At 37.1% G+C, this 12,349-nt stretch overlaps 1 protein-coding gene across 19 annotated transcripts in view; it reads left to right on the top strand.

The window, feature by feature from the left end:
- The window catches only part of RAF1 (Raf-1 proto-oncogene, serine/threonine kinase), a 68,972-nt gene that overhangs the window by 55,367 nt on the left and 1,256 nt on the right, over positions 1-12,349 (top strand). For 11 of the 19 annotated variants that reach the window (XM_040646131.2, XM_046899832.1, XM_015293011.4 and 8 more), the window contains 10 exons: positions 331-390; positions 2,258-2,285; positions 2,376-2,503; positions 3,693-3,810; positions 6,849-6,933; positions 7,699-7,875; positions 8,350-8,396; positions 9,117-9,235; positions 10,197-10,328; positions 11,446-11,580. In XM_040646131.2, the coding sequence (XP_040502065.1) occupies positions 331-390; positions 2,258-2,285; positions 2,376-2,503; positions 3,693-3,810; positions 6,849-6,933; positions 7,699-7,875; positions 8,350-8,396; positions 9,117-9,235; positions 10,197-10,328; positions 11,446-11,580 (1,029 nt within the window). 19 annotated transcript variants of the gene reach the window in all.

Genomic DNA, 12,349 nt, shown 5'->3' with positions numbered 1-12,349 from the left:
GCCTATCATAGCAGATCGAATTAAAATAGCTGCCCTGTCTTAGAGGCAGTAGCTGCTTTTCCAATAGGCTTTAAAAAAAACAACCCGCCACACAGATGGTGAGTACCTTTAGGGATGATAGGAAGAAAGTCACCTTAATAAGGTGATTAATCAGTCTGAATACTCATGTAATTTTTTTGCTCAAACAGGAATAGTTATTTAACAGTTTCACTGCTCTTAATTATCATATGCCAAACAACTTAGGCTACTTTTTCTTTCATTTATGCTAACATTTCATTTTTCATTTTTTTATACTTCCTCTTTCTGTTATCTTTTACCCTGTTGGCATAGAATAACAGCCTGAATGCTTCTCCCAGTTCCTGGTGCAGACGATTTTGTTTGAGGGGAAGAGTAGGTATTTTCTTGGTGCCTTTTGTTTTCTTGTGATTAACAGGATTGCTGTAACTTGTGAGCCATGGCAGTGTCCACATGAAGTGTTTAATCTGGAGCTGATTTAATGAAAGTCTTTATAGCATGTTTGTACGTAAATATCGAGGACAGTGCTTGGAAGAGGCAAATTGATAAAGAGTTCACTTTTAGTTAAGATGGATGAAGCCATACTGCTGTGATATTTGTTATGCACTTGAACAGGCTTGGATTAGAGATCTGCTTGGTCACACAGCTTTTGAGGTATAAAACGTTCTCAGATACATCTGTTGTGTGACAGGTTTCCTCTGGAAACTGTTAAATTTAACCGTGCAAAAGTGTAGATTAAGAATATGATGTACTTCACGTCAGAGCAAAGGTGGCAAACTGCAGCACTGCTGTGTAGTGTCATTTGTGTTGTAAGAAAAACTCTGAAGAACACTTTTTGGGGTGCATTTGCTATAGGATCCATAAGAAAAAAGAAAATATTATTCAAACCCGAACTGAAGTTCAACAAAGTTCTTTTTTTGTTTCTCAGGTAACAGTTCTGTAAGAATTAAACATGAGAGCAATTGAAGATTGTTTAGTGGTTCTTTGCCAGCTTGTTTGAAAGAAATTACGTTCTCAGGCGAGTGCAGAAAAACCACCACTTGTTATTAATGCAGATTCTGAAAAAGACTCAGTCCTCAAACTGGGCAAAGGTAGTAATTTGCAAGAGTTCTCTGGTAGTTTATGTAGATTTTCATTCACTCAGGCGTAGAGTAGAGGAATTCTGCAGGAATATGCTATTTAGAATTCAAGCCTGGGAGAACACAGCTAACTAGCAACAATGATTCATTTATGGAATACATCATTAGTAAGGAAATCCTGGGCTAATTTGAGAGCCGTACAGCGGAATATAGGCTTGTTCTGTCCTCCTATGAAGTCTTACATATATTATTCTACTAATTAGTTAGAAAGTTTGAATTGACTTCTATTAACTTTTACAGTATTTAACATTTCTGTAGTGCATGTTCTTGCTTTGTACTTATACAGTACCTGGATATTTTACGTTTCCTGTATGTACTTTGGGATAATGCGTAGCAGGTGAGAAAAGTTGTATAGTCATGTTTGTCAGAGCTTAGTTTATCTTGTGCATGGCTGTAGAGTTGTGTTGTAAAGTGCCTGTGGCATGAGGTGAGAGTTGTTGCACTGTACCAAGTAGTGAGCTGCGTAAGAACGTGCTTTTCAACCATCATCAAACTTCTGTGGAAAACACTAGCTTTGAAATGGAGATGTTTTTGTATTAGTGCACAAGATGTGGTCTATGATGTGTTGAAATACCTCTATCATACTATTTCTAAATGCTTATTGACCTGGAATATTTTAAGGCCTTTTAAAAGTTTCCTACTTACAATCCAGAACCTTTTAAAATAATTGTCCCCTGGAGATACAGGGCCATCACAGGAGCTATGTTCAGATCATACGAGCATGAGCAATGGAGGGGTGGGAATGGAGACAGTATTTCTCATGTTTATTCTTGTTCCATGTCTTCTCCCCCCTCTGGTTTTTTTTTTTGTTTTTTTTTTTGGTAGTAATACCTTTCAATATGCTGTGAATATTTTTAATGTGTTGTAAGAATTTGCCACTTGCATGGGGTTTTTTGTTGGTTTTTTGTTGTTGTTTTTGTTTTTTTTTGTTTTTTAAGCAAATAGGTTCTTGTAACCAAGCTGCCATCTTTTAAAGGGACTTGGTCAGTAGCGTATGACACTTGGTCTAAACTGTCAAGAACTATTTCAACACATTTATTTCTACTTGTTTATTTGCCTACTGTCATACACTTTATTAACTGTTGGTATTTTCTCTGTTTTAGGATGCAATTCGAAACCATAGTGAATCAGGTATGGCTTCCAAAAATAGAAGTATGATAATCCTCTTTTGTGTTTATTTTATGGTTTGTAACTTCTTTTTCTTCTGTTTTCACATTGAAGCTTCACCCTCCGCTCTGTCTGGGAGTCCTAACAATATGAGCCCGACTGGCTGGTCTCAGCCCAAAACGCCAGTCCCAGCCCAGAGGGAGAGAGCCCCCGGAACGAATACACAGGAGAAAAATAAAATTGTAAGTATTTTCAAACCACTGTATGTGAATACAGTGTTAAACTGTATGAATATGTTAAACTATATGAAAATAATGGAGTGTTGGGATAAATATCTCTACTTGCAAGACTGTGAAAGTTGATGGAAATCTTTGATTACTCTGCACTGAGTGTGTAACAGTGACATAAATCTAACTTGGGAAAGATAACATTACTGCCTTGTGCCTTAAGTACCTGGAAAAGTGTTCGGATTTAAAATTAATTTCAGACGATTCTGAAATTATTTTTCAGTATGGATTCAAGGCTTACATTTCTAAATATTCGGAGATTGCATCTTTTTATTCTTTTTAATATGTTTAAATTTAACCTCCTTATTGCTTTTTGAATTGCGCTGCTGTGGTTTTCATAGAAAATGCACACGCCATCATATTGCTAACAAAGTTGCTTAAAGAGTCTTGGAAAAATCAGTTGAACAAAATGCCAACTTTTCCTCAGAGCTTTGATTTTTCAATGTAGAAAAAGAAATAAAAATTAAAGTAACAGCGAGTAGTGCCTGGATTTTCTTAAAGTTATTCTGTTTTTTAAAAGTGCAGTTGCTCAGTGGGACTCCCAGTTGTAAATCACATGGATGTTTGAGATTTTTTTCTCATATTTTTTTGTTTATTGTTTTCAAATATGTCAGAGTTCTGTAGTGTGAGTATTGTGATTTTTTTTTTTTAAGTAAGTTTCTTAAATATTTAAGCTATCTTCAAATAATTAAAGAATCCCCAATCACTCCTTCCTTTTACGATCTCAGATGAGAGTTTATATCTCTAGACCAGAATTTAATGATATCTTCATCAGCATTTAAAGCCTTACACTGAAATGTTTGGCTTTCTTGTGTAGGGAAAAAAATAGTTTGGGAAATAATGGAATACTTTTTTTTTTCCCTGAATACTGTTAGTAAAATAAATACTGTGTGTATTTAATATTTTCTTTTGATCTCTCTATGAATTTTTCTTGCACCTCCTGGTGTTGTTAGGTGCCCCTTTCTCCCCTCAGAATTCAGGAGAAAAACAAAAGCTCAGACTGCAGGACACAACCCTCCAGGTTTTAATGCATCTTATATTTCTGTGAAAATAGATATTTCCTTCTTGGTGTATATGTCGGTGTATATGCATATAATATATTTGATTAAATACTTATGTCAAGCTGTGTCAAATTTTGTTGCAGAGGCCTCGTGGACAAAGAGATTCTAGTTATTACTGGGAAATAGAAGCAAGCGAAGTCATGCTTTCTACCAGAATAGGGTCAGGTTCTTTTGGAACTGTTTACAAAGGCAAATGGCATGGTAAGTTCTTCACAGCTGTTACTGTCTTCTCAAAATGTTAGTACTGTAGAAGGACAATAATGCAGAAGAAAAATGAAAGTGTTTTAATGGTGCTGTGTGATTATCTACCTGCAAAGGAACCAAGTGAGAAATACAGATTTCGTAATTTTTGCATTGAGAAAACTAAGGCACAGTGCCAGTGCTGAAATCTGCATCTCACAACTGCTAATTCTGTCTCCATCCACGTGCTGAATCCAGCATCATTAATACCTCATTTCAAATTTTCACAGCATTATGTTAAATTAAATTTACTTTTTTTTTTTTTTTTTGAATACCTCTGTGCTTCAATTAGCATACTTGTACTCAAGGTGATAGGGAAAGGAAGTAAGTATAAATTGCTTTTATGGAGGAGTATTTCTAATGAAAGAAATGGCTGATGTGAGAGTTAATGAGAAAAAGTTGCTGCAGAACTGCAGAATTAGGTTCCAAATTCAGGATGTCTGGTTTTAAACAGAAACACAACCCCCTTCAAGCCCTAATCTAAAATTAAATGTGAATTTCTTATATGTTTCACCAAAATGTTTGCAACTACTCTTCATGTATCAAGAACTTTGATGTTTTAAAGAGGAAATGCATGGAGCTACGCATTAACAAATAACCCTTAGTTGTGCGCACAAAAGGACTGTACAGCTATCACAGAATTCAGTATAAATAGGATTCAGTATCACATTTAAAGTAACTGTGCAGAGCTCTCCTTATTTCTGGGGAAAGCCAAGGTTAAATTGCCGAATAATGACAGCCTGATCTGATTTTATAAACTTAACTGATGTCAGCAAATAATTGATGCTTTTTTTAACGGTACTGAGTTTCTATTAAAGGGGAAATAGTGGGAGAACTTTTTGTTTTATTTTTCTCTTGTAGCCATCATTTGTAGCGTGGTCTTGAAAGATTGGGAAGTATTTCTTGTTTTGTCTGTTAAGAACTGAAGGTATGGGGAGCTCTTAGTGCGCCAATTAACAAATTGCACACTTTTTTTTGTAGTAAGCCACTGTAATAGTATAAATGCAGCAATTAAAATGTCTTGGTGAAGTTGAAGGAAATTAACTGAAGTGGGGAGATTGCTGCAAACTTAAATCGAATTTCTGGATTAGAATGGAGGTGTCAGATTTCCTAATATGCCCAGTGCTGAAGGGCTGTTGGAACCTTTGGAGAGTACCAATAAGGCCTGCTAGAGGATGTGTACAACTGTGTATAACCTGTATGAGGTTTCCAGTAAACTTCCTTGACTTAATCTTCCAAAATAAAAACGAAATTGAGAAATTGATAGTGTCAAGGATGGTCTTGCTGTGAGCAGTGCGTGTCTTGTTGAATAGGTGTCTTGCACTTCCATATTTTTCCAGATTGTTCTGATGGTTAAGTACTAATTTTAATATTTGCACCACTTCTGTTACAGACCTCATTTGGATCCTGTAGTGTCCTGTAGCATGCTTCTAAATTTAAAAGGAGGAAAGAAAACCAAGGCAGTTTAAATGGGTTGGAAGACTACCTATCATAAACACTCACATTTCCCCTTTGGCCCTGGTAATCAGCTCTAGGTTTTTGATGGTTGGCGGGTGGTGGAAGCTGTTGTCTTCAGATTGCTGCTAAACAAAACAAGTGCTATTGTTTGTTTCTTTCTGTAGAGAAAACTGCTTGGAGAATGCCATTGAGCTTAAAAAATTGTGGCACATGATCAGTAGAAACTGTCGAGGTTAAAAACATCTCTTAATCAGTGGAGCAAGGATCAGAATGGAGGATATATTAAAAAACAGTCTGAAAATATTTGGCTTACAATCAGCGGATGCTGCATCCTTGGTATAGCTCCTAGCAATATACTTCTAATATTGATAGACCTATTATTGGTCTTGCGTTGTACATAAACAGTAGTTGCAGTAGGAACTGGCTCCTTTTCAGCCTGATTTGGTCATCATGTGAAACTGATAGTCTTTCTACCTTTTCTGTTGTACTGCTCTAATGTGTGAGCAGAGAGATCTCTTGAGTTATAAAAACAAAAAAAACCCAACATCATCAAAAATAATAAAAAACAAAAACACCAGACCTTTGCATACTGAAAATGTGAGATGGTTCTTTAGGAAAATGCTGAAGGATGAAATAGAAAATGTACTGCATTTACTGAAGTTAAGGGAAAATATAGATGTATAATAATGTGCTCAGCATTGGTACAACTTTGTGACTTGAAATTATACAGCAAACCAAACACCTGGTAACTACAGTGGAAGATGCTGCAGTCTGTCAGAGTACTTTCTCTGAAACTTTCAAGTACCATTTACGTATCCTTTCCATACTTTGCAACATGGTTTTTAATTGAGCTGTTAGTGTTCCTAACGAATTTAGTTGATGGTAATATTGTAGAGACGTGCTAATGTTTTTCAAGTCTGTTTCTGAAAAGAGATGATGTTAAGAAATGGAAATGGTTGTAATAGCAGATAAATCTGTCCCTCTGGGGATTTTTATCTTAATGTAAGCGATGGTTCTGTAATGCTGAGTGGCAGCAACCTTTACACTGTGGGATAAGCATACTTGGGAGTAGAAAATCTCTGAAATTTCTTTTATATGTGGCCTAAGATTAGGTTTCAATTTACTTAAGCTCCTTTTACCTTCCTTTAGCAGTGTCAGGGCAAGTTTATCCACTTGTTGAAAATATTGTGCCTATCCATAGTTAATGTGAATTTGGTGTTCACCTCTTTCACTGAGGAATTGGTGGGTCTGGCTGTTAGTGGTTACTTTTCAAACAGTCACCTTCACTCTATTATCATACCTTTTATAATTGGTTCAATTCTACTGCTTCGTAGATAGGGAAACATGGTAAACAATTAATGACTCTTACTGTTCTCAAATTCAGGTAAATGAATTGTGTGATCCTGCAGAAGTTTATGGTCGTGGTCTGTTCACACATTACTAGGGGTGTTCTGTGCACAAAGCAGGGATCTTACGTGTACTACATTGTTTTTGGAATAAACCTGCATTTTCAGTAACTTTAACTATAAATGTATTTCCAGGGGATGTAGCAGTGAAAATATTAAAGGTTGTAGATCCAACCCCAGAACAGTTTCAGGCTTTCAGAAACGAAGTGGCTGTATTAAGGTGAGTTTGTAGTTTCTTTGCTAAATTTTGTTATTCAAAGCCACAGTATTTGCCTGCAGACTGAACTGCCTTGTTCAATAGTCTATACGTAATAGGCAGCAAAAGCAGATCTCCAGAGAAAAAAATGAAAAGAGCATACAGTGATATTTGTAAATACTGTTGTAGAGCTGTGAGACAGCAGTGATAATTCAGTGGTTCTTCACTGGTCTGAAAGCTTTTTCATGTAACTGATACAGACATCCACAATCCTTCAGGTCATGTTTGGCATATGGGAGAAAGTGAAGATCAGCAAATCGTGCTATAATTCTCATTGCTGGGCAGAATAGTTGAGCTGTACATCTTCTTAAGTTTGCAACATAATTCCCTTTCTTTAATATATTCTCTGATCCACATATTTTGTTTTCAGATACTGGTTTTGTAATGTCCAATTAAGTAACTGTAGCTTTAAAACAGAATCCTGTAATTGAACCTGTGTATAAGAATTATTTTTCATTCTCTTATGGTTTATAATGACCCTTTGGTTTCCTCTTGGGATTCAGTCTTATATTTTAAGCTGTCACCTTCTGAGCTTTCAGGGTCATTTCTGCTACTCCACTCACTTCTGTTAATGTCACCTGCGAGTATGACTTGGTTACTAATTTCAAAATCATTCATTTTGCAAGATGTTTTTGTTTGCTTTGTTCCTTCAGACAAGAGCAAGTTTTCAAAAGAACGTGAAAACATTTTTATAAAGATATTAATTTCGTTTTCTGCTACTTCTATTAGGAAGACCCGGCATGTTAATATTTTGCTCTTCATGGGCTACATGACTAAAGATAACCTGGCCATTGTCACACAGTGGTGTGAAGGCAGCAGTCTGTATAAACACCTGCACGTTCAAGAGACCAAGTTCCAAATGTTCCAGCTCATTGACATTGCTCGGCAGACAGCGCAGGGAATGGAGTGAGTAGGATAAGCAACAGTGTGTGTTTCTGTTCTATCTGTTGGAATGATGTTCCCTTTTTTCTTCCCCAAACCCTAGTATGTGCTATTGCTGTAACACTGCAGTAGGTCAAACTGGTATACTGAGTCAGGACTTAATGTCTGAGTACAGATGGCGTGAATGATGGCTGGGGATGAATCTGCCTAATATTTCAGAACCTCTTAAGCACCATTTAAATCTTTGTCACACAGATCTAAACCTCAGTATCTGATCCATATTAAAGGACTGTTTAGGACTGCAACGTTAAGCACTCGAGTGACAAAGATTTTAACGTCTTTAAACAAGCACTGTTATGTTCTGTCTTTTTGTATTTTTTCTCACATGGAATCTTGTCTTAATTACTGCTAGACCACTAGTCATGTGGTAAACATCAGAAGGCTAAATTTGTATGAACAGCATCCATTTATGTCACTTTTCTGCTGCTTCTTTTACAGCTATTTGCATGCAAAGAATATCATCCACAGAGACATGAAATCCAATAGTATCCTTTCCTAACTTAATCTCACTGTGATGTGAGAGTGATCTGTTGTTAACTTGGAGCTTTTTCTGGGAGAGGGTGGGGGCTGTGTGAGAAGCAGCTGTTTGAAATGCATGTAACAAAAATGAGTAATTTGTTTTGATGCATACAAAGTGACTTTTAGCAAGGTCTTTCATAGAAGATACATGCTTACTTACTAAACTGCTGCTATAAAGGTGACAAAAAGAGAAGAGCAGTCATTCTCCAGATCTGACTTTTTTAATGGAATAGTATTAGTAGTGACGTTTTGATGTTATGTCTCTATTATCTAGATAGTGTACTGGAGAGAAGCTTTCTATTTGATGAGGGATATGTGTGCGCATGTGTGTCCTACACTGTATCCCATATATTTTTAATAAATACAAAACATCCTCAGATGACTGGCATAAATAAAGCCAGAAATCTTAATTTAAACTTGAGAAGGAACATTCAGTATTAAGTAGATAGATTGCATGCCTAAATTTTTTTTTAATTCTGTACATATGGATGCCATAAAATTACTTTTTCTCCAAGACAGAACTTGTAGCAGGTAAGACAAACAAAACAAAAAACCAAACTCTGCAATATTCCTGGATAATTGATTTGGATTTCTGATAACCCTAACCCAGAGCCTTTGTAATCATGTCAGAAAATTCAAATTTGTTCATTCAAGTTTTCTATAGAATTTCTTTAACAGCTGTTTAGATATATTTCTTCATGAAGGCCTCACAGTGAAAATAGGAGACTTTGGTCTAGCAACTGTAAAATCCAGGTGGAGTGGATCGCAGCAGGTGGAGCAACCCACTGGTTCCATTTTGTGGATGGTGAGCAAAGTATTTTACTGCAGTGTGAATAGTTTGCTTTCACTCTGTTAATACATGTTTTGTTGGTTGAATGCAGTTTTTTTGACAGAGCTTTACACCTACATGACAACCTATGTTGTTAGCACTATGCAGACATTTATTCCAGTTGTAGGATAAGTTAAAACTGAAGTGCTGGAGTGCTTAACTGCCCAAAAGTAGACACTGTTCAGCAGTGTTTCCTCCTGAGTTTTTGGAGTTCTAACATGCATGGCAAAGGCTGACAAGGGCTGTCAGTAGCACTGCAAGGAACTGTTCCATGGGGAGAACCTTTTTCCTGTAATCATCCCACCTTTGCCCAGAAGGGCTCTTCTCAGCTGGAGAGCAAGCAACTGCCTTGAATCTGCTTAACAAACTTTGTGGGATGGGTGAACCCTGTCTTTGTTGGCTATCTTCACTGTTGTCTCTTCTTCCTCTGCTCCCTGCTAAGGACCTGGCAGCATGTATTCATGCACTCTTGACCTGGCATTCAGCAGCTTTGTCAGGTGGATGGGAAAACATAGAGCGCACTCCTTGAAGCATGGGAGTGAGCACAAGTCATCTGTGGTACTTTACATGTACCAAGCTATGGTGGTTAGCACTGCTGCTGTCCTGTGCCTTGTGAGTGATCATTGCAGTAAGCTTTGAGGCAACTCAGAAATGTTGCAGATCAATGTCATTTTGTGTACAGAAGTTCTCAAGTCATACAGGAAAATTTTGAGGGCTCTTTGGAAGTGTTATTGTATGTCTGTCTACATATATATCATATGTGCACTTACTCATTTAGTAAGAAAGATGTAGAATAGCACTGACAGAACCTGAGGTTTCCATCCTTTGTTAAGTAATGATTGATTGACTCCTCTTGGCTTTCCATTTTCCCCATTTGCTTTTCCATTTCTTAGCTTGTTAATGCCACTTTTCACTTATTGCTTTTCTCCTCCTAAAGGCACCAGAAGTGATACGGATGCAAGACAGCAATCCGTTCAGTTTTCAGTCAGATGTCTACTCCTATGGAATAGTATTGTATGAGCTAATGACAGGAGAGCTGCCATACTCCCACATAAACAACCGCGACCAGGTAAGAAATGGTCACTTCATACTGCATGTTGCTTCTGGGTACGGTGCGTTGTATTTTCCTCAAGAAATGTAGGACAGATGCAAAACAAGAACTGGAATGCTGCTTACAGTATCGTTTGTTTCAGCAGTAAATGTGGGTAGTTGAGTATTTTCTTAAATACTGATTCTGACAGTAACTGAAGGAAAACACCTCCTGCTGATGTGCGTGGTTACATCAGTGAAGTCTTGGTTTATAAAGTTGTATGTAGGAAAAATGTCCTGATGTTAAATATCTATTCATAAGTCAGCAAGGTTAGATTCCATGCTTTTTAGTAAGCAAAAAAAAAAGAGGCTACTTATTATCACATCTTTCAGTATTAAATGTTAGTGTGGACTTAGTTCATTATTGAAAGCCTTCTTCTGTAGAGCATGAATTTAAAACTGTCACAGCTTTTTGATGGCTGCTTTGTTGCATTCTGCTTTGTTTTTAAACAAAGATCGAATAATGAGCAGTGTGTGTGTCTACATGGGGAGAAACCATTATCTTTGCCTCTGTTGTGCTAATTTATGGTCTGTGCTGGACTAAAAGAGAAAATGTTTTCCATCACTAATGTTATCACTTAGTGTTTGTCTTAAACCCTTTTCCTTTATGCTGCAGTAGTTATGATTAGTCATGATGATCTCTTTCAACTCAGTATTAATCTGCTTTGGTAGAGGTATTTTCTGAGATACCTGGAAACAGTTTTGCTGACCAATAACACTCTCATGCCAAACCCTGACAGCATATGAGTTGAGCTTGTAAGTGCTCAAACTGAGGATCGTCTGTCACTAGTAATCTTCAATTGAAGGAAATTGCCATGTCACAAACTATGTCCTGTTCTTTTCTGACTGTAATAATGCCTTTGCATCTTGGGACTATTGTAAACCACAGTGTCACTCTGATTTAATTATGTTCTACGTTATGCAAAAGCAAGGCCATTGTTTCAGTTAATTGACTGGGACAAATGTACAAGGCTCTGCTGGTGTGCTTGGCTTGGCACTAACTCATGTTTAATGACTTTGGGACATCAGAGCTTTGAATGAGTGACACAGCTTGTGTGGCTTCAGTTCTCTGCTACTTACTGGTTGTTGTTTTTTAGATTATTTTCATGGTTGGTCGAGGATATGCTTCTCCAGACCTCAGCAAGTTGTACAAGAACTGCCCCAAAGCAATGAAGAGGCTCGTAGCAGATTGTTTGAAGAAAGTTAGGGAAGAAAGACCCTTGTTTCCGCAAGTAAGTGGCTTTTCTCAGTGACTTCTGAGTATTTTATAAATAGCCATTACCACACAGAACACCTTAGGTGGATAAAAATATATGTTTAGAAACTGGAAGCAGATGCAGGACTGAAGTGTAGCATGCTTCCTGGTTTTGTTTAGTCACACGTGCACCTTTAATAACCCAGCTCCCTTATGTGGTTCCTAATGCTGATATACCAGATTCAGGTACAAAACAGTTAATACCCATCCTGATTGAAGCAGTGTTGGACACCAGCTGCTCTAACACCAGAGCTCTTTGCTGTCAAGACCATTCCTTATTTTTTTCACCACAACTTTGTACAAGCAAACAAACTTCACGGGGGATTTAAATTCCTGTAGCAAGTTTTGGTCTTTTTTTTAACCTTTTCCTGTCACTGTGAGGATGATGCAGGTACTTTGTTACTCATTAAAATATCTGGAATTGAATTGCAGTACTTTTAAAAAAGATGTTACTGTTACATTTAAGTACAGCTTTTGTTGTTTAATGGCTTCCAAATTTGGTTTTCTGAAAGGACAGTTAGGAATAGGATACCGTTCTTTCCCTGTTACCTGTTGGGGAGTGCATAGATGCTTGCTTCTTGATTGCTATATTGATGAACTCTTCATTGAGAAGTATCTGCCTATCCCCTGAAACTCAGTGAGTGTCTTCACAGCAATGAAACTCTGTGACAGAGTTGGATTCTTTAAACTGGAACATTCCTTGAGTATTGTTTTCAGTGTCTCCACAGTGTATATTGTTCTCTTAC

Source organism: Gallus gallus, chromosome 12, assembly GCF_016699485.2.
Source record: "Gallus gallus isolate bGalGal1 chromosome 12, bGalGal1.mat.broiler.GRCg7b, whole genome shotgun sequence".
In the NCBI taxonomy this organism is placed as follows: domain Eukaryota; kingdom Metazoa; phylum Chordata; class Aves; order Galliformes; family Phasianidae; genus Gallus; species Gallus gallus.
The sequence above is the reverse complement of the archived record's forward strand: the minus strand, read 5'-3'. Positions and strand labels throughout refer to the sequence as shown.